The sequence below is a fragment of the Coenobita brevimanus genome, chromosome 14 (genome assembly GCF_032717465.1).
Source record: "Coenobita brevimanus isolate Jiangsu-jjx chromosome 14, ASM3271746v2, whole genome shotgun sequence".
NCBI classification, from domain to species: Eukaryota; Metazoa; Arthropoda; class Malacostraca; order Decapoda; family Coenobitidae; genus Coenobita; species Coenobita brevimanus.
Window position 1 is genome coordinate 10,430,058 of NC_136967.1, and position 20,006 is coordinate 10,450,063.

A 20,006-nucleotide genomic window follows, 5' to 3' on the forward strand; every position below is an offset into this window, starting at 1 on the left:
AACTGCAAATTTTCCTTGGAGAAACAGCAATTCAATATAGTCTCTGAGCTCAACACTAGCATAAAATAGGCAACAGACCATTCATTCTCATAGTCACTCAGTCTGGGTACGAGTCTGCTAAGCTAACAGTCAGAATTTGGGGTCCTTTGTAATCCAGTGCCAGCTCACTCCCATGGTTAACCCTTCCAAAGCCTGTGTGTTGAAGTAAGAACTACCCCTCTTATAACTACCATATAGGCCTATATAAATGTAACACTAGAAAGCATATACTTGCTGCACAATCTTTCCAGTGCTGACTGCTGATGCCTGACAGCACATTTTGAGGCACCACCCTTTGTTTTAGTTGCCCTAATATTAACAGAATCATCATGGCATATGAACATTCAGAATAATTATGGCATCTGCTGATGAAGCAAGGAAGTAATGAGAGTATTTTTGGCCAAAGTGCAGGAGAGCTCCTGTTAACAAATGGTGAAAATTTAATGACAGATTGTCTTTTATAATCATCAATTTATTTGACACTCAGATTCTGAGAAAATAACATGTTACTTAAGAGCATGGTTTGGGTTCTTGACATCAGCAATGGCGTCCTGCAGAGGGCAATGACTTCACTTGGACCCAAACTCATTCATCCCCAAATAGGTCTGATTAGGTTAGATTATGTTTGGTTAGGTTAGGTCAGGTTAGTAGGGGCGGTGATTAGTAACAGAATGACTTTGCAGCCGAATTAACCTAAAAATCCAACTTGATGGGTGAACACTTGCTATGATTTGCCTGTAAAACTGCTAGTTTTGTAGTGGATATCTTTAACAGTATGCATTTCTGCAACTTTTAGTGCTATTGCAATGATATTATGTTAAAGTTTATAGAGAAAAATGTACAATTGTTGATTTTATGCAGGGGAGCTTTACTGCAGTTTCACCGTACTTTTCATTCTTGTGAGGAAAAAAAAAAATGATTGGTATATGAAAATGTGAGAACGGAAACTGAAATGTAATATACCCTAGCCTAGTATTAGGCTCCTACCGGTGCTGGCGCTAGCACTTCTAAACTGTTACATGTTTTTAAAAAGGGGAAAAATCTGAACTGTTTTGAAATGGAAGTTCAAAAACCATGTCAGAACCAAAAAAAAAGAAATACTGATTTCTTGAGTGTGAATCAAAGTTTGTTGACAACATATAACTTATTCAAGTATCGTAGACATCTTTCGTAGTGTCATCATTACAATATTAACTGAGCTCGACGTCAGACTAATGACTGTAAAGCTAATTATCCTACATACGCTGCCTCTACCTCCTTACCCGTGAGCACTTCGTGACCGTGTGCAACTGACCAACTGCATGCAGCAATGTTTACGTCGCTTGGATTCCAAAGTTTACGTCCTACAGGCCATTTCGGGGCAAAAGTTTGGACTTTCTTTTGTCAGGTTTGGCTCGAATAAAATATGTTTGGCTCTTTCCATATATTTAGTCCTCATACGAAATAGATACAACATGTTTGCCCACTTCAAGAAACGTAGTGACCATCATCCACTCACTATGTACAGGAGTGTTGCCTACTTCTTCCTTTGCCTATATTTCCTTTTGATCGAATGATTGAATATTTATTGTTGTAAAGGTGTACAGGGTATTTATATAACAAAGAAGGTGGTGGATTTTGACACACACCTTCAGCAGATACAGTTTTATACAATCAGTGTTTATAAAATCGTGGGTGTAACCACACGCCTTTCAGCTAATATCAGCTATAGTATGTGCTATGAAAAGTAAATGGATTCATATGATATTGAAATACACACCCCAGCGGAGACACCTACCCCCGACTAGGACGGCCCCACGGCCTCTCATCCATCCCAGGAGGATACCACAGGGAGGTGTATAGAGAGAGCATCAGGCCCGAGCGAAATGGGCCTATGTACCCCACGGCCCCGCGCCCCTCTCGCTCTCAACACGGCCACCAGAAAGGAAGCAGTCCCGGTGTAGCGTTCAAATCTGACTTCCTCGCTAATCGTGTCAGATTTGAACGCTACACCGGCCAGCTACATCTCAGCTGGGCCAGCCCTCGCCAGGATCGGGGTGGGACTTGTCTACTGGCAGTCCCAAACAGCACCGCGATATCGGCCATTGTACGTCCCTCAGCTGTTGTTCCCTGCAGCACCACGGTATCGGCCATTATCCATACCGGGAAAGGAGCAGTCACTGTACGCCCTTCTGCTGCAGTCACTCCTGGAACCAGCCCCGCGGTGGCAGTGTAAAGGACCAAACTGAAACTTAACAAATTAATCAGTGGTCTGGCTGGGATTTGAACTCAGGCCCTCGCGCCTCATACGCGTGCACGCTACCACTGAGCCAAAGAGAGGATCCCCCCTTTGCCTGTAAGCAACGCAGGCTTTTAACACCCCATTACATCACTGTCCTCTCCCCCTGGTGATTAATTTGGTCAGTTTCGAAGGCACATGGTAGCGTAGCACACTGGAGGCCACCACTGGGGGAGCCCGCGAACCACACAACAGCTCACCCCCGGGATGTAAGGTTTAAGATACTTTCAACATCATGGCCCTCTAAGCCCTGCCTCACATCCCACCGCTGCCACCAATGTCTATCTATCTATCTATCTATTGCCAGACGTCTCAATCCCGTTCGGAGTGGCCACAAACAAATCGCTTCCACGTCGCCCTGTCCCCCACCATTTCACTGCCCCGCTTCCAACTCACCCCCCCCCCTCTCATATACCTCTCCACCCCATCCCTCCATCTCATCCTCGGCCTCCCCCTCCCTCATACCCCCTCCACCTCACTCACATACACTCTCTTCATCAATCTTTCACCCTCCATCCTCTCCACATGGCCAAACCACCTCAGTGTATTCCTCCTAACACTTCCTATTACATCCACATCTACACCACAACACTTCTTTATATTCTCATTTGTCAGCCTGTCTCTCCATGTGACTCCACAGGCTCCTCTTAAATAACTCATTTCCACTGCTCTCACTCTTGACTTGTGTCCTTCCAGCAACGTCCAAGTTTCACTTCCATACGTTAGAGTTGGTATCACAATACTGTCATGTAGTAACTTTTTCACTTCCATGCTCACCAACGTAAAGGACAAAACTGAAACTTAACAAATTAATCACAGTGGTCTGGCTGGGATTTGAACTCAGGCTCTTTCACCTCATACACGCACACGTTACCACTGAGCCAAAGAGGGGATCCCTGCTTTGTCTCTAAGCAACACGGGCTTTTATGCACCCCATTACAGCGGCCACTGTACGCCCCGGGTTGGACATGATGGCCACTGTACGCATGTCGGCTGGCAAGCCAGGAAAAGGCAGAACAGTGACGTTGGCCACTGTCCACATCGGGGAAGGGTTGGCCACTGTATGCCCTTCGTCTGCCTCCTCCTCCTCCGGGAGCATCACTGTGGTATCATCCACTATCCATACCGGGGAAGGGTCGGCTACTGTACGCCCTTCATCCGCAGTCTCTAGGGCTCCCCCTTTGGAGGAAGCCCCTGGATCGGCCCACTTGTCACTCAGAGGCCAAGCGGGATGCCCTTCTCACTCTCCCCACAGATGTGGTTCCCAGGAGGAGCTGCCTTTTGAGGAGTGGTGGCAGGCCCCAATCCTGGGAAAGGGAATCCATGCCCTACAAGTTACCCCTGGACAACGCCTGGCACTGACGGACGCCACCTGGAAGGGATGCTGCAGGCATCTCCTGACAGCGGTCCAGCCCAGTGGTGACCACAGCCCCCAGCCACCCAGGGACGTCCCCAGGACCCCGGGGCGGGACCTCCTGAGCCCGTCCTGCCGATGACCCTCCGCCAGGAGCAAACGGCGGCAAATGCATCTTCTGGCCTTGTTTGGCCCCAGTCCCGAGGGCCACCTGTCAGGTCGAGGCCCCACTAAGGAAGGGCCTCCCGCACCCTGGACTGCAACCACACCTGGGTGACCTCATCCCCAGCAGCAGTCCCATGTCCCCTACGGGAGGGCATGTCCGAGGACCAGCCCCCAACACCCAGGCGCCACTTCTGATTAAGCCCAGGTTTCAGCAGTACAAGAAGCCCACTAGTGTAATAACAGTGACACCCTACAGAACAAGGACTAACAGTGTCTGTATTACATGGCGTATTCACATCAGCGGTACAGTGAAGACTGACAGTGTCCATACCTATCACAGTGACACCTCTAATGTACAGTGAGAATTACCTAAGTCTGAAACTAACGAGTGGTACACTAGGACTGTACGGGAAGGACTATATGGACTGTGCCCATAACTCCTATGTACTATTAGTGAATATTGTTGGCTGATGGTGATTTCACTTGTATATGCAGTATTGTGTGCAGTAATTATTGTGTACCAAAGCCTGATATTGTCCACATCACTTGTATATAATTGCTGTATATTGGAAGGAAATCATATTAAGGCAATATATGTGTAAGGGTGGTCTGCTGAGTTTTTATACCCTGTTCCTCTTGTTGTGTGCTTTAGTTCCGGTCTCGAAAGAGGACCCCGCTCAGTAGCTAGTGTTCTTAGGACGAAAAGTTGACCTAAGAACACCTGTTATAACACTGGTGGCCTGCGGTGGTTCTTGACCCGATCAGAACACAGGGAGGAACAAGACAGGGAAATCTAGCACGATGGCAACCAAACCCCACATCCAACTGCCAAAATTTGATTCTGAACAATATGACACCAATGCATACTTGTCCATGGTTAAGCCACTACTGGACAAAGGCTTTGAAAACGACAGGGAAAAGATAGCTGTCACTCTGCCACACTTGGGCAAGGCAGTACCAAGTATAGCCTCAAAGATCGTCCCAGAGCTAACATGGGAGCAATTTACCCAAATCGAGATGCAGGCAGTCACGCCATCTTTGGGGAAAGTCATAGCCGCATCACTGCTCAATGCCCTCACCTATGACGGCAACCTGGATGACACACTCATCCAGGCCAGGTGACTTGTCAATGCCGCTTACCCAGAGACCGACACAGCCACCCGGGAACAAATTATCTTCAATACCCTGTTAAGGATCCTCCCCAGCACCATAAGAGAACATTTCATAATCTTCGACCCAACGGGAGACCTTGACTTGACGGGAGTCTTCTCACCCTTTGCACCACCCCACAACACATCGGCGCAGTGAGCTGAATCTCGATGAATCCGGCACCACACCCAAAACCACGGACGCCCCCCAGATACACAGTCTCACCAACACCACACAGTAGGGCCAGGGCACGCCCCAACAAAAAGTGCCCCCCTTCTAACAAAAATACCAACCAGATTTCCATGGATCCGTGGGAATTTTCAGCATGCCATCACCGGTGCCCCATTCATGACATGTGGGAGCAGCTCATAGCTGCCCGATGGAGACCAGCTACCCAAGCTTGCCACACGGTCTCTTCCATCCAACATCACAATGCCCCCAGCTCATTTCGCAATTGCCATATGCATCTCGTCTGCCCCCCACCCACCACCTCTCAACCACGCCACACTAACTCCCCCCACCCAGCATGCCACACCACCACCCACCTCCCCTGACCACACAAGTCACTCATACACCTGTCTCACACCATCACACTCCTCACCCTCACTCACTCCCCCTCCCACCATACCCTCCACCAACTCCACACCCTCACCATGGACCCCCCACTCACCCACGGCGACCTCACCTCCCACCCCAGAACTCGCTGCTGCACCACCACCACCAGATACGCAGGCCCCCACCCCCCCGCAGAGACGCCCACCCACCCCCAGTCGACCCACCACGTTGTCAACACCGCACAACACCCACCACCCCCACCCCCACTCAATTTTCCCCTGCACACACCCACTCCCCAACTGCCTCTGACACCAAACCACAAACCAGCCCCTCACCCACCACATCGCCACCCACACCCCTCCTTACCACCACCACTACCAGATCCAGCCAGCTCTCATGCCCACCAGCTAAATACACATCCACACCCTCACCCACACCCGTCCTCACCACCGCCACTACCGGATCCACCCGGCTCTCCCGCCCATCAGCTAGATACACATCCACACCCTCACCCACACCCCCAATGCCCCCAGCACCCACCAGACCAACCACCCACACCAGCCCCTGGCAACTCCCTAAAATCTAGGTCGCCTCACCCATCTCCAGCCTTCAGCCCGGAGACGTCAGCCACTCACCATCATCAGAAATAAAGGTACGATGCGCCGTCTGGTCCCTCGCACAAGGACAATGCCAGTAAATCTGGGGGACACCTCAACTACTCCGCCTCCTCCTGCAGACACCACACATCTCCATCCTCCACATCACCTATGCCCCACACACGGAGCCCAACCAGATCACACACCACTGGACCATCCTCTTCCACCACCCCACACCGACACACCAGACATCGACCTCAGACACAAACCACCTCCAGCCATTGGGACTTGACTTCTTCCCCACCGACAGTGATGAAATACACCTCCCCGCGGAGACACCCCCCCTAGGACAGCCCCACATCCACCCCAGGAGGATACCACAAGGAGATGTATACAGAGAGTGCCAGGGACGAGCGAAATGGGCCCATGTACCCCATGACCCCACAACCCTTTCATTCTCAACACGGCCACCAGCAAGGAAGCAGTCCCGGCCAACTACGTCTCAACTGGGCCAGCCCTCGCCAGGATCGAGGTGGGACTTGTCTACTGGCAGTCCCAAACAGCACCGCAGTATCGGCCACTGTCCATACCGGGGAAGGATCAGCCACTGTATGTCATTCTGCTGTTGTCCTCTGCAGCACCGCGGTATCGGTCACTGTCCATACCGGGGAAGGAGCGGCCACTGTGTGCCCTTCTGCTGCAGTCACCCCTGGAATCTGCCCCACAGTGGCAGCCACTGTACGCACATCAGCTGGCAAGCCAGGGAAAGGCAGAACCGCGACGTTGACCACTGTCCACATCGGGGAAGGGTCGGCCACTGTATGCCCTTCGTCTGCCTCCTCCTCCTGGAGCAGCACCGCGGTATCAGCCACTGTCCATACCGGGGAAGGGTCGGCCACTGTACGCTCTTCTGCTGCTGCCCTCAGAGCCTGTGGAACCGCGATGTCGGCCACTGTCCACGTTGGGGAAGGGTCGGCCACAGTACGTCCTTCATCCACTGTCTCTAGGGCTCCCCCTTCAGAAGAAGCCCCTGGCTTGGCCCAATAGTCACCCAGAGGCCAAGCGGGATGCCCTTACTCTCCCCACAGGTTTAGTCCCCAGGAAGAGCTGCCCTTTGAGGAGTGGAGGCAGGGCCTGATCCCAGGAGAGGGAATCCACGCCCCATGAGTCACCCGTGGACAATGCCCGGCATTGACGGACGCCACCCAGAAGGGACGCCGCAGTCAATTCCTGACGGTGGGCCAGCACAGTGGTGACCGCAGCCCCTAGCCACCCAGGGACGTCCCCAGGACCCCGGGGCAGGACCTCCTGAGCCCATGCTGCCGACGACCATCCGCCAGGAGCAGACGGTGGCAGGCGTGTCTTCTGGCCTTTTTTGGCCCCAGTCCCAAGGGCCATCTGCCCCACTAAGGAAGAGCCTCCCTGCACCCCAGACCGCAACCACACTCGGGAGACCTCACCTCCTGCAGTAGTCCCGTGTTCCCTACGGGAGGGCACGTCCGAGGACCAGCCACCTATGCCTGGGTGCCACTTCTGATTAAGCCCAGGTTTCAGCAGTCCAAGAAGCCCAGTAGTGTAATAACAGTGACACGCTACAGAACAAGGACTGACTGCCTCTATTACATGGCTTATTCACATCAGTGGTACAGTGAAAACTGACAGTGTCCATACCCATCACAGACACCTCTAATGTACAGTGAGAATTACCTAAGTCTGAAACTAATGAGTGGTACACTTTAGTAGCGACGCACGACTCTGAAGTTGTCATTATCCTACCCTGGCAACGTACCATGCAAAAGTGCGTCCGATTTCGTATCATATTATACACGAATCATATTATTATGCACGGATATATTATACACGAATATTATTATACACGAACATAGGATACACGAATCACTTGCGTCTCATGTTATACACAAAACGGGACGCATCATCGAGGGGTAGGTTGCCAGGGTACGATAATAACAACCTCAGAGTCGCGCGCCACGACTACAGGACTGTTCGGGAAGGACTATATGGACTGTGCCCATAACTCCTATGTACTATTAGTGAATATTGTTGACTGATGGTGATTACATTTGTACATATTGTGTGCAGTAATTATTGTGTACCTAAGCCTGACATTGTCTACATCACGTGTATTGTATATAATTGCTGTATATTGGAAGGAAGTCAAATTAAGGCAATATATGTGTAAGGGTGGTCCGCCGAGTTTTTATGCCCTGTTTCTCTTGTTGTGTGTTTTAGTTCCGGTCTCGAAAGAGGACCCCGTTCAGTAGCTATAATGTTCTTAGGACGAGAAGTTGACCTAAAAACACCTAGCATAACAGATATATTATATACAAGGGTGAGAAGTAGTATCAGAGTGCTATAGTAGTACAGCATGGCAGTATGATGATGACATAGCACCGCCTTATCAGTAGGTCGTATGGGGTCGGTGAGTGATCGCCAAAACTCCACTCTCTCCCTGTCTCCGGGGGCGAGGTGGCTCAGTGGTAGAGCGTCTGACTCGAGACCAAAGGGTCAAGGGTTCGCACCCTGCCCGAGTAACTGCTCTGTTGGGAGAAGTAGCTCTCTCCTGCCACCTAGCAGGGCTGTATGATCAATCAAGGTCTAGCTCTGAGAATTATTGCCCCAGATAAAAAATAAAAAAAATCTCTCCCTCTTTCTCACCTTCACTTCTTTTTAGTTATTTAATTGTTTTACACAAATCCTTCAGTGGTACAGAGCAGTGTTTTCTTTCACATTATCCTGAGTGGTATTAAAATACCCGGGACAACGATAACAATGATGAGACGTATAGCCATATAGTATGAGTGTCAGAACCAGAAGGACACAAGAAGCCCAAGCAGGCAACTCCCGTAAGACCCTATAGCCCAGAGTCACCACCCAGCCACCACCACAGCGCGAGCCACCAGTACCTCGATGATGGGAGCTCATCAACTTAGTCATAGTGCTTGCTAGAGGCAACACAACCGAGCTTGCTAGACGCGGCTTGGCAATGCAGAAGGAGATCCAGCGTTCAAGACTGCTTGCTAGAGGCAGCACAACCGAGCTTGCTAGAGGCGGCTTGGCAACGCGGAAGGAGTTCCAGTGTCCCAGTGTGCTTGCTCGACGTGGCACAATCGAGCTTGCTAGACTTGGCTTGTCAATGCAGAAGGAGTTCCAGACCACACACACTCCTCGGAGTCCTGCAGGCTTCTCCTATGCAACACTGAAGCTGATGCAAGTCCACCACCCCCGCACACACACATATCCCCTCCTGCATGATGTAGAGGGTGCCCTCCTACTCCTGGAAAACGAATCCCGGGCTTAGTAATATAAGCTTATATTCTCAGGTCCCTTCTAACTCCACTGCTAGACCTACTTTGGGTACAGATCGCACTTCTCTATCCCCAGGCAGAGCGGGAGATAAAAAGCCAGACATCAGGTCTCCACCTATCCCGAGCCTGAGTCGTAGACTATCTCCTCATTGGTCCTACCTCAAATAATTCACTACACCACAACACCCCCCACAAATGTAGGGACAAACCCAGCCCCATCCTTTTCCAGAGAGGCCCTTGTGCCGAATGTCTGCGTTATATCTCCAGATCTGCCCTCCCGATTCCCCTTCGCCCCAGCTGATCATTCCTAGCATATAAATCTCACAGTGCTGGAAGTAAAGTTGTATATAGAGACTGATGTAATAATAAATCTTTTGCCTTGCCGTCTGGAGTTTCTGTGTCTACCCTCTACTTTTAAGGTGTGCTGAATCCTGCTTTAGTGATCCTCCCTGTTTAGAAGAACCCCATTAAGCTAGAAATACCATAGCATGGGAAGGCAAAGCAGAGTTTTGATCACTGAGGTACAGTGAGCAACAGTAGTCGTGTCGCAGTTTTGTCCGAAGATTAAATGTAACTCGTGAAATATTATGAACCGTCTGTATGACAGACGGTGGAATGTACCAGACGCTTAGCCCGTTACCTTATGTTTTCACCAAATTTCACGACACGATTATTGTTGCTTACTGTACATGGTACACAGAGCCAACAGGGTGGCAATAAGGCCTCATATCCCCATCCCCAATTATGACCCCAAACTGTACAATATCACTACTTACATGGAAATAGTCAAACTGGTGTTGGACTTGGTATATGAGGAAGATGCACAGAAGATTGAGGTATTACTACCCCACTTAGGGATGTCAGTTGCCCTGGTAGCTGGGAAAGTTAACGTTACCCTAACATGGCCACATTTCAGACAAATTGTTATCGATGCCGTCCAACTATCCCTCTTTGGACGGTTGTCGCGCTGTCACAACTGAATGACACAAAATTCGAGGGAGGCCTTGACAATACCTTAGCCGACTTGCAGAAGTTCATAAAGTCCACATATACTGAGGAACGGCGAAACCAATACATCTTTGCTAGCCTTATGGGCATCCTATCGAGTGCCATCCAGGAGCGTTTTACCATTCGTGACACTCGAGGGTTTGACCGGGATATAGTGATGATATGACAGCTGTTGGGGGTGCATACAGGGGAGCAAAAGCAGATTGGGGCTGTGCACCACGTCCCTACTCAACTGGATTGGAGGACAGAGGAGTGGTGAAATGCGAACTGCCCCTTCTGTCTCAATCTCCCTGTCCTCGCAAAAAAGGCAGACACGGCAAGACAGCCTGATCCTGATCAACCCTTGGGAATTGAAATCCTGTAGTGCTTCCTGTGACCTGCACTATATGTGGGAACACATTAAGGCTTGGCATAACACGTCTAACCGACGTGGCCCACCCTCAAAACCTCGCCCCACCCAACGTCACTTAGCCAATAAATACAGTATTCCCTGTAAGACCCAGACATCCCAAGTCCCAGACATTTTGGGCTCAGGCCCATTGACACCAAAAACGGCCAAAAAACGTTAAAAAAAATGACATGCTTTCAACCCTACTTTGAATTTGCTGCGCCGAGACGAGCAGCTGTGTTTTGGTGCGTACTTCCTCCTATGTCCAGTAGATCGCCCCTGCATCCATCCCATTTCCCACCTACCTACCATCGAAACTGCATGCTAGTTGCTATGGCCGCCCATGTGCTCACATTTGTGGTGGTGCCCTGCCTGCTGCAGGCCCTGCTGTTCCTCTGCTGCCTCTTACTCATGTGTATGATGATGGCCCCGCCGCCCAACAAGAGGAAATGAGTGGTTCTGACTGGAGAAGAAAAGGGAGATATTGGTGAAAGTGGACGCGGAATGGTCGACTTCCCGCATCCTCTGAGAGTTCAACCTGGTCCACCTGGCCCGCCCTACCTTGTTCGATATTAAGAAATCCTGGGACAAACACACCCAGTACTCTGCAAACTTCGCATCGAATACCAAATGCAACGTGCAGAGGAAGATTATATACCCTTCCAAATTTGCGGAAGTTGACCACTCCACGCTGATTTGGTATCCTCAACAACGAGCTGCTGGTGTGCTGATGCATGGTATGGAGCTAAAGGCTGCTGCTAAGTTCACAAGGTTACACGACACCCCAGACTTCAAGTTATGTGAAGGGTGGCTCTTTGCTTTCAAGTCACGACATAGACTTACCAACTGTAAGGACCATGGCAAAGCTTTGGACACCAACGAGGATGGAGTAGAAGTGTTTCAGCAGAAGATGAAGGGCTTGATCGACAGGGAGGACCTCATTCTTGGTCAAGTCTACAACGCTGACGAAATTGGTCTGTTCCATCACTTGTTGCCCACAAACACCCTAGTAGAGGAGAGAGAGAAGCATGTACCTGGACGCAAGCTCTCTGAGCAGCGGATATCTGCTTTGTGTTGTGCCAATGCTAACGGCATGCACCGGCTCAAGCCTGTTATTGTTGGTCATGCAAAAGAGGCCTCGGTACCATCGTGGGTTGATGGATGTCCTTCCTGTCGTTTGGTACCATTCTGTGAAGGCTTGGTTCACAGCCAAGATCTTCAAAGACTGGTTTCACCAGCACTTCATTAAGGAAGTCATCCATTATCAGACGAAGACACTGGGAATCCCACGCAACCACGTAAAGGCTCTCCTTCTTCTGCATAAAGCACCTGCGCATTCGACCATCAAGTCATCCATTATCAGACGAAGCCACTGGGAATCCCACGCAACCACGTAAAGGCTCTCCTTCTTCTGCATAAAGCACCTGCGCATTCGTCCAACAAGGAGTTGGTGGCTGAGAATGGCTGCATTAGATGCTTGCTTTTGCTGCCTACACTACTGCTCTCATCCAACCAATGGACCAAGGAGTGATTGTGGCTACGAAGAGGCTGTACCATCAGAAGTTCCTAGATGAGGTGATGGTTGTTCTCGAGGACGAGGACGAGTGCAGGGAGGGACGGGACACGGAAGGCCAGCAGACTGTGGCAAACCTTCGTCACTACAGTCTCAAGTTAGCCATCTACAACTGGGCCAGTGCATGGAGGGAAGTCCCTGTCAAGACACTGGAAAGTGGTTGGTCTCGTCTGCTTCTCAGAGCTGATGTGGTGCACGACTTTCTAGGTTTCGACATGAATGACTTTCATGCGTGTCTTTGTGAGGCTGGCAATGAGGTGGATATGGATGAAGTGCGTGAGTGGTTGGATGATGACGAGGGTGATCCTGGGTATCAGATCATGTCTGATATCGACATCGCATCTTCAGTTGCAGGTACAAGTACCCAGCTGGAAGATTCCAACGAGGACAGTGAGGATGATGTGGACTCCTCTCAGCGCGCCAGTGCTCCAGCCATCCCCAAGCTGAGTGCACCCTGGGAGCACGTAGAGTTCGTTCTGGATTACCTTGAACACCCAGACTGCGATCGGGAGATGGGACCCCTGGGATTTGTGGAGGAAGTGCGCGCTTTTAGGCAGTATATCATCAATCGCCAGAATCGCCGTTCCTTACGTCAATCAACCATTGACACCTGCTATGTCCAGCTCTGGCTCCACACCAATGCCTCACCAAGACATGCCTTCCACCTCTGAGCCACAGCCCAGCACATCAGCCTTGGTGGAGTCTCCACTGGACTTGAGTTTGTGGCTATCTTCAGAGTCGTCTGCAGTGGGTAGCACAACCACCACGTCCCTGAAACGTGCCCCTGGGCCACCAACAACACCTGCTCTCCGACTCTGACAGTGAATAAACTGCAAAAACTCACCACTAGACCACATGAGAATTTACATTGTGCAGTGTTAAGAAATTAGAATTCAGAGTGCAAAGGATTAAGCGCAGAGTGCTACACTGGCGTGTTTCAAGTGCAGCGCAAGTAAGAAAAGAATGTCCAGTGTTAAGAAATTAGAATTCATAGTGCAAAGGATTAAGTGCAGCGCAACACTGGATTACTGTACCTGCTTCAAGTGCACCTTCTCCTCTGTCAGTACCTAAGAGGAGGCAGGTTAAAGGCCGTTTCACACCGGCTGTGATGCTTCGCGAGCCACGTTATGCTGGCGATGTTGAGCCACGTGGCTTTCAATTGCTTGCGTTGTTTTAAATGAGGCAGCTCACACCGGATGCGAAGCTACGCGAGCGATGCCTGCGACACCACTCCCATAGCTTTCCCGATTGCTGGGCCGGTGATTTTTCCCAGCATAGCTTTGCTCATGCATGCGCACTTGGTCATGTTGGGATTCGCGCCAGTCACCCCGCGCTCCTCAGATGTCAGTCTGCTGTCTGTCACGTGCACTTGAACGAGATGTATCGTTGGAGGGCCCATAAGCAGAATGGAGCAGCTGATAGAGGAGGTACGGAAATATCCGTGCTTATATGATATGACCATGGAAGGCTACCGGGACATTACCCCGAAGGACAGTTGCTGGGAGAATGTAGCAAAGAGCCTTCGAATGGAGTGTAAGTATATTTTTTTGTCTTGAACAAGATGATGATATTCACCACATTCTAGTCTTTTCATATTTGTCTCATGTACCCACTTCTTTTTTCTCTTATTGCTCATGGCTACAGTTAACATTAATAACTCCCCCTCCTCCTCCTCCAACTCAGGGGACCACAGAGTACCATCTCCCATCGCTGTAGCCAAGAAACTGAGTGTCTGTTATCAGATATAGCTTCTGGTGTGAACATTCGCATAGGAAACATCGCGAGCATGCGTCCGCAGCATAGCGTAGCTCACGTAGCATCGCAGCCGGTGTGAAACGGCCTTAATCTTCGCGACGGCCACGGACATGTCGTAAGTACCCTGTACACTGCTAAATATTTTCCATACTCACTTCTGATTTCTCATTCTCTGGTTCCTTTTCATTTATTTCATGGTTCCTGTCCCTTATTTGTGTGCATAGGGTCTTAAATAGGTGCTGTGCATGTCCAGTAGGGAGTTATTTAAGTGGCTTTCAAAGTTAGTTGGGTTACGGTCCATAAGTACCTGTCCAGGGGGCATTTTCCCATGTCCCGGACAAGACCAAGTACCAGACATGCCTTTGGCTCTGTTACATCGGATCTTGGAGGGATTACTGTACACTCGAACAAACGGCACCAAACTAGGGCCTGAAGGCAAGGTGGATCCAGCAGCTACCTTCTACCTTTTATGGCATGGAAGAGCAACTGAAAACCACGGAATCCTCAGAAACTGGGTTGGATTTTTTAAGCTCTGGCAGGGGCAAGTAGCACCAGGCTCAAAACGCCAGTCTACACAAATATCAAACTTCAGGGAGTCCCAGTGCGGCTCCTAATGGATACTGGTGCAGCGTGTTCCTGCCTGAACATGCGGTTCTACCAGTAGGATCAGGCAGTATTCAACACTCTTCCAGGTCTCGTCCACTGACCTCATTGGAGCAGGGAACGAGTCCTTGACCCTGAAGGGCGAAACCCTTCCACTCTGGGTAACCACCCCAGAGCTGTCAGTCTACATTAACCAGCCCTTCATTGTGTTCGACTCGAGGTGTACAGCGTATGATGGTTATCTTGGATTGGACCTACTACAAAAGCTGGGAGCAATGATTGACTGCTAGCACCGGCGCCTCCGGTTCGGGGTCCACAATCATGCAGCCGGCGTCATATGCATGGAGTGACTTTGGCCTGCACACTGTGCAGTCTGTCACGAAAAAGACAACCACCATCCAACCCTACCACCAATCCTGGGTACCGCCGAGTACCTCTGCCCAGCGTTCACTGCTTTTTCCCCCGCAGATGGACCAACCATTTGCCATGAATTGCCTGGCCTCCCCGGCAACTGTCCCCCCCTCACACCAACGCAGATGCTTTGTTGAGGCTTCCCCTTGTCACCAAACTACAGAAAATGAGGAGCAGCACACCAGATAACACCATTATGCGGCAATGGGAAACTAAACTAAAACTGGGGTGGCTGCCTCTAAACGTCTTCAACTAGCAAGAGCAAACAGGGGATCCCCTCCACACCCCTTCCGGCCCATGGAGGTTGAGGGCGTTATGGCCCATCTGCACCACAGGAATAGTATTCAACTATTCACCTCAGACAACAGAAGCTACTCCAAACATTCAGCGATGTCTACTGGACACCACACCCATCAGCCGTCGCCAGATGGGTGATTGAAGCTTGCCGGGCCTGTACCCCAGGGAAAGACATTTCCCCACCATCACCTGACTCGCATCCCTCCTCCATCTCATCACCAATCAGCTCTCCCGTCTCACGAACCCCTAGCCCACCATAATCATCCATACCGTCACCACCCACATCATCAGCCCTGCGTTCCCTGCCACCAACCCCCGTGCCTCCCCCCCCCCCTTCGGCCGACACACCCCACTCAGCTTCATCCCCTTCCCAACTCACTACCACTCCATCCCGCCCTGTGCTTTCACCCAGATGTTCTCACTCATCTCTCACCTACAAGCTACAATATCAGCTCACCCGCATCCCCCCCATTCCCACAACCCTCCCTGACTCCTTCCACATCATCCTGCAGCACCAAGTCAACCAACAGCTCCACATCCTCCTCACACCTGGTTAACAGGAGGAGTCATGTTCTGGTCTTTACTAGATCAGGCCGGCAATCACGAACACCAGACAGATATAGCCCCCTACTACCATCAAACCATGTCACACCACCCGCTGCACCTCCTACGAACCCCACTCCACACGCAGTGCCACAACGTCTAGCCAGGAGTCACCATCCAATCACCACTACAGCCCAAGCCACCAGTACCACTGACGATGGGAGCTCGTCAACTTAGTACTTGCCAGAGGCAGCACAACTGAGCTAGCTAGATGCGGCTTGGCAACGCAGATGGAGTTCCATCCACTGTTCCAGTGTGCTTGCTAGACGTGGCACAACCGAGTTTGCTAGAGACGGCTTGACAATGCAGGAGTTCCAGTGTGCTTTCTAGACGCGGCACAACCTAGCTTAGTGCTAGAGACAGCTTGGCAATGCAGTAGGAGTTCCAGACCATACATACTCCCCGGAGTTCCACAGGCTTCCCCTATGCGATACTGAAACTAAGTTCCCCCTCCCACACAAAGAGAGTGCCCTCCTACCCCTGGAAAAGGAATCCCGGGCTTAGTAATACAAACTTCTTGACCAAACCGTCTCAGGTCCCTTCTAACTTCACTGCAAGACCCACTCTGGGCACAGATCACATTACTCTATCCCTAGGCGGTGCGGGTAGAAAGAACCAGACATCGGGTCTCCACCCTTCCCGAGCCTGAGTCGTAGACTATCTCTCCCTTGGTCCTGCCTCAAATAAGTCACTAAACCACAACATCCCCAACAGACACAGAGACAAAATCCGGCCCCATCCTTTTCCAGAGAGGTTCTTGTGCCGAGTGTCTGTGTTGTATGCGGGACATCCCCCCCCCCACCCACCCAATTCCCCTTCGCCTTAGTTGATCATTTCTTGTACATAAACCTCACAGTATTAGAAGTAAAGTTGTATATAGAGGCTGGTGTGATAATAAATCTTTCGTCTTGCCGTCTAAAGTTTTTGTGTCTACCCTTTACTCTCAAGTGCTGAATCCTGCTGTAGTGATCCTCCTTGTTTAGAAGAACCCGATTATGCTAGAAATACCATAGAATAACAGGTATATTCATAGATATGGTCTCCACCTCCTCCCTCCCTTCACACCCCTTTTTCCTCCTCCCCTCCATCCCTGCCCTCCCTCTCTCCTTTTTTTCATTTTCCACTATTTCCTTTTCATTCGTTGTTCTTCCACCTCTTTCTTCCTCCTTCCCTCCATCTCTTCCTCCTTCCTGAAAAGCACGCTTCCTCCATTCCCCCCTCCCCCTCCATTCTTCCTTTCTCCTCCCTCCCCTCTCCCACATTCCCCCCTTACCTCCTCCTTTTCCCGTGATTCCCCCTGATCTCCTCCCTTCCCTCATTCAACCCCTCCTTCCTCGTCCCCTGTCTTCCTTCCCATCTCTCTCTGGCTCCCTAGAACACTCGATATTTTTAGGACACACACACACACACACACACACACACACACACACACACACACACACACACACACACACACACACACACTATCTATCGGATCGGATGATGTTGTTTACACCAACATTAATGGTTGTATCTCAAACATGATCATCACCACCGCAATTTTTATCACTGACCACCATCAGTACCACTATTAACCACCTCAATTACCATTACCACTACCACCAATTACCACAGCTACCACCACCACTAAGATCCCCGTTATCACCACCACAAATAACTACTACCATTCGACCATGACCACAACCAACTACCACCATTACCACCACCACAACCAACTACCACCATTACCACCACCACAACCATCTACCACCATTACCACCGACAACAACAAATACCACCATTACCACCAGTCACCACAACGACCAACTACCATCATTACCACCACCAACAACTACCACCACCATTTTAATTAAAAATAAAATAACACCAAGACTCAATGCTTTGAGGTCACTTGCCCATACAACATTCGGACACAACAAAGAAACCACCACCACAGTATACAAACAATACACACGTTCAGTGATGAATTATGCAAGCCCTGTCTGGGCTTCTAACCTGACCAAAACACACTACAACACTCTACACACCATACAGAACAAGGCCCTAAAAATAATCACAGGCTGCACAGCCACTACACCCACAGACCACCTACATCAAGAAACCAAAGTCCTCAAAAGTCAAGGATCACCTAGACATGAGAGGCACCCAGTTTCTTGCTGCAGCCTCCACAAACCCACAATATCCACTACAGTACATGGGAGCACATCCACCCACACCAAGGAACATCAAAACAACACCCAGCACACGATACCATACACAAATATTGTCATCTCTTCCCCCTCGCCCACCTCAAACCAGCTTCCAGAAGCATATCCACACTCAGATCACTCGCCGCTCCATTCAGTCACTTAAAGACAACACACAGCTGCATGCACGGCCTCCTGACATCCACCCTTCTGAATCCTATCTCCCTCGTGAGGACAGGGTCCACCTGGCCAGGCTGAGATGTGGGCACCATCCAGCCCTCTTAAGCTACCAGAAGAGGCTGGATGAATCCATCGCTGATGCCTGTCCAGGATGCAACACATCACCCCATACTATTAAGCACAGTATGGAAGACTGCATTGCACACAATCACCTACGCCAACAACACAACATACACTCTTTGAGAGCTCTGCGGGAAAGCCCGGTCTCGCCATGGCCTTCCTAAGGGACTCGGGGCTGTTCGGCCAGACTGCCTAGGGAACACCTACTACTACTACTACCACCATTATTACCACTGCCACCTCCACGGCTAACTACCATCATTACCACCACCACAACTAACAATAACCATTACCATCACCACAATTACCACCATTACCTCCACCACCACCAGCTACCACCATTGTCACCAACACCACCACCAGCAGCTAATACCACTGACACCGTCACTACCACCAACTACCTCCATTACCAACACCACCTTCTACCACCATTACCTCCACCACCACCAACTATCACCATTACCACTACCACCACCAGCTATCACCATTACCACTACCACCATCAACTACCACTATTACCTTCATCACCACCACCTACCACCATAACCATCACTACCACCACCACCTACCACCATTACCTCCACCACCACCAACTATCACCATTACCACTATCACCACCACCTACCACCATAACCATCACTACCACCACCACCTACCACCATTACCATCACCACCAACATTTACTATCAGCTACCACCATTACCACGAACTACCACGATTACTTCCGCCACCACCAACAATTGCTGCCATTACCATCACCACCACCACCAACTACCACCATTACTACCACTACCACCACCAATTACCACCGTTACCTCCACCATCACCACCACCACCATCACACCACCAACTACCACCACAACCTCCACCACCACCACTAACTACCACCATTACCATCATCACCACCACCAATTACCACCAGTATCACTACCACCACCATCAACCACCACCACCACCAACTACCACCATTGCCACCAGCAACTATCACCATTAGCTACCTTCACCACCACCACCAACTACCACAATTACCATCACCAACAAGTATCATCATTACCACCACCACCAACAACAACAACTATCACCCAAGTATCATCATTACCACCACCAACAACAACAACTATCACCACCACCACCAACTACAACCATTACCATCACCACTATCCATAACTACTACCATTACCACCACTATCACCACCAAGTACCATCGTTACCTCCGCCACCACCAATTGGCTCCATTACCACCATCACCAGCAACTACTACCATTGCCACCATTATCAACACCACCAACTACCACCACTACCACCAACTACCACTGCCAACACCACCAACTACCAATATTACCACCACCAACAACAACTACCACCATTATTACCACCACCACCACCACCACCATCAACTACGACCATTTCCACTACCACC

General features: G+C 50.3%; 1 protein-coding gene across 3 annotated transcripts in view; it reads right to left on the minus strand.

The window, feature by feature from the left end:
• The window catches only part of beg (malonyl-CoA-acyl carrier protein transacylase beg), a 96,162-nt gene extending 94,814 nt beyond the window's left edge, over positions 1–1,348 (minus strand). For all 3 annotated transcript variants that reach the window (XM_080287295.1, XM_080287300.1, XM_080287291.1), the window contains exon 1: positions 1,302–1,348. In XM_080287295.1, coding sequence (XP_080143421.1) covers positions 1,302–1,342 — 41 coding nt within the window. In that variant the 5' untranslated portion in view covers positions 1,343–1,348. The remainder of the gene's footprint in view (positions 1–1,301) is intronic.
• Positions 1,349–20,006: the final 18,658 nt, after the last annotated feature.